At 35.1% G+C, this 1,589-nt stretch overlaps 1 protein-coding gene across 1 annotated transcript in view; it reads right to left on the reverse strand.

Annotated features, from left to right (window-relative positions):
- Positions 1–1,589, reverse strand: part of URI1 (URI1 prefoldin like chaperone) — a 97,649-nt gene that overhangs the window by 33,957 nt on the left and 62,103 nt on the right. The window contains exon 3 of the mRNA XM_007947758.1: positions 627–709. Within this exon, the coding sequence (XP_007945949.1) occupies positions 627–709 (83 nt within the window). The remainder of the gene's footprint in view (positions 1–626; positions 710–1,589) is intronic.

The raw sequence follows: 1,589 nt of genomic DNA on the forward strand, positions 1-1,589 counted from the left end.
CCTTCCTTCTGAGGAGTGGCTGGTGGGTTTGAACCGCCAGCCTTCTGGTTAGCAGTCAAATGCCTTAGGCACTACGCCACCAGAGCTCCCAAGTCTACTTATAGAGTAGTGAGTCTACCTAAAGAGAAGTTATATTTACTATTTGGGCTAGTAGAACAAGAATAAGAGCAATTTTTATGAGAAAGAATATTCATGCAATGAAAGATTCTAACTCAGGACATACCAACAGATCACTATGTTGATATGAAGATTGGTAAGACAAAAATTAGCAATACTTTTTTATATATAAATTAATGTCCTCAAGCTTAATTCTGTAAAGTACAAAACATTATGGTCTATTCCTGCTCTGGCTAACAGGAAACAACTTAGTGCTTTATTTCCATCGTAATTACAGTTTCCTACATAATAGAACCACAAACCAAATATGTCAAATTTTGTGCTAATATTTGTCACTTATGTCACCATAATGTGATAATTTAATATAAATTGGAATAAAGGAAAATAAGCAAATACCAACTATTACTACAATTAGTATATTTATAAAAAGTAACACTAAATAATCTTCCTTGCTACCATAGCTACCTCTGACACATAAAGTATATTACTTTAAAAGAAACACACCAAACATACCATGATATTATAAGACAATTTATCAGGCAATGTACTGAGTCTTTCTTGAAGGGCATTATAGTCATTATCTACCTTCTTCCTGTTGACAAAAAATACCAAATACTAAATAAATTATCAAATTAACAATTCTTCCAGTAGAGTGTGTACTCTAAGACAAACTCAACAAAAAGCTAACTTCAGCAATTTAAAGACCAAAGCATTTAATTTCAAAATCCTATTTTTATAAAGTTTAACAAAGGCATTATTCTACCACATACTTATTATTATTAGATAAACAGTTAAGACCTTCAGGGACTTTGGCTTTTAGAAGCAGACCACTCAAATCTTGAAAATTAGTTATTTTTAAAGGTAGAAGATCCTCTGGACTAAATAAAATTTGGAAATTAAGGGATACAGTGAAGAAGGGCCCTATGTTCTGGAATGGAAATAAAGATTCAAGATAAAGGAAGAGGTTTAATAAAGCTTTTGCATGAATAAGCACTGACTGTGAAGCAGATATCATGAACATGGACTTTGATCAGGTATTTCAGTCCTCAATAGAAAACTTACGGCTGAGAAACGTGGCGTTAAAAAACCTCCAAATATTCGTATTAGTGTGATTAAGGTGAGAGACAATCAACCAGGAACAAGAAGAAATTAGTGCAGTAATACAAGAAGGATGCCAGTTTAGTGTTGGCGTCCTCTTCACGTTTTATCAAAACAGTACTACTGAAGAAATAAATGTCACACAACCAAAAGATGCAATTCAGTAGGAGCAGAGATACACGCTTCCCTGCTAAGAACCTTCCTCCGTTCCTGTCAGACAGCCCTTCTTTTTGAGTGTTACGAGACACCAGCCTCTGCGGAGATGCCTATTTTCAAGCCTTCTCTGGAGATTACTCACTGCCATTGAGTCAAACCCGATTCATAGCGACCCCTCCTTGGGTTTCTGAGGAAGTATCACTACAGAAGTAGATCAC

The sequence above is a fragment of the Orycteropus afer genome, unplaced genomic scaffold (assembly GCF_000298275.1).
Source record: "Orycteropus afer afer isolate SDZICR_OR568_19922 unplaced genomic scaffold, OryAfe1.0 scaffold00009, whole genome shotgun sequence".
Taxonomy (NCBI): domain Eukaryota; kingdom Metazoa; phylum Chordata; class Mammalia; order Tubulidentata; family Orycteropodidae; genus Orycteropus; species Orycteropus afer.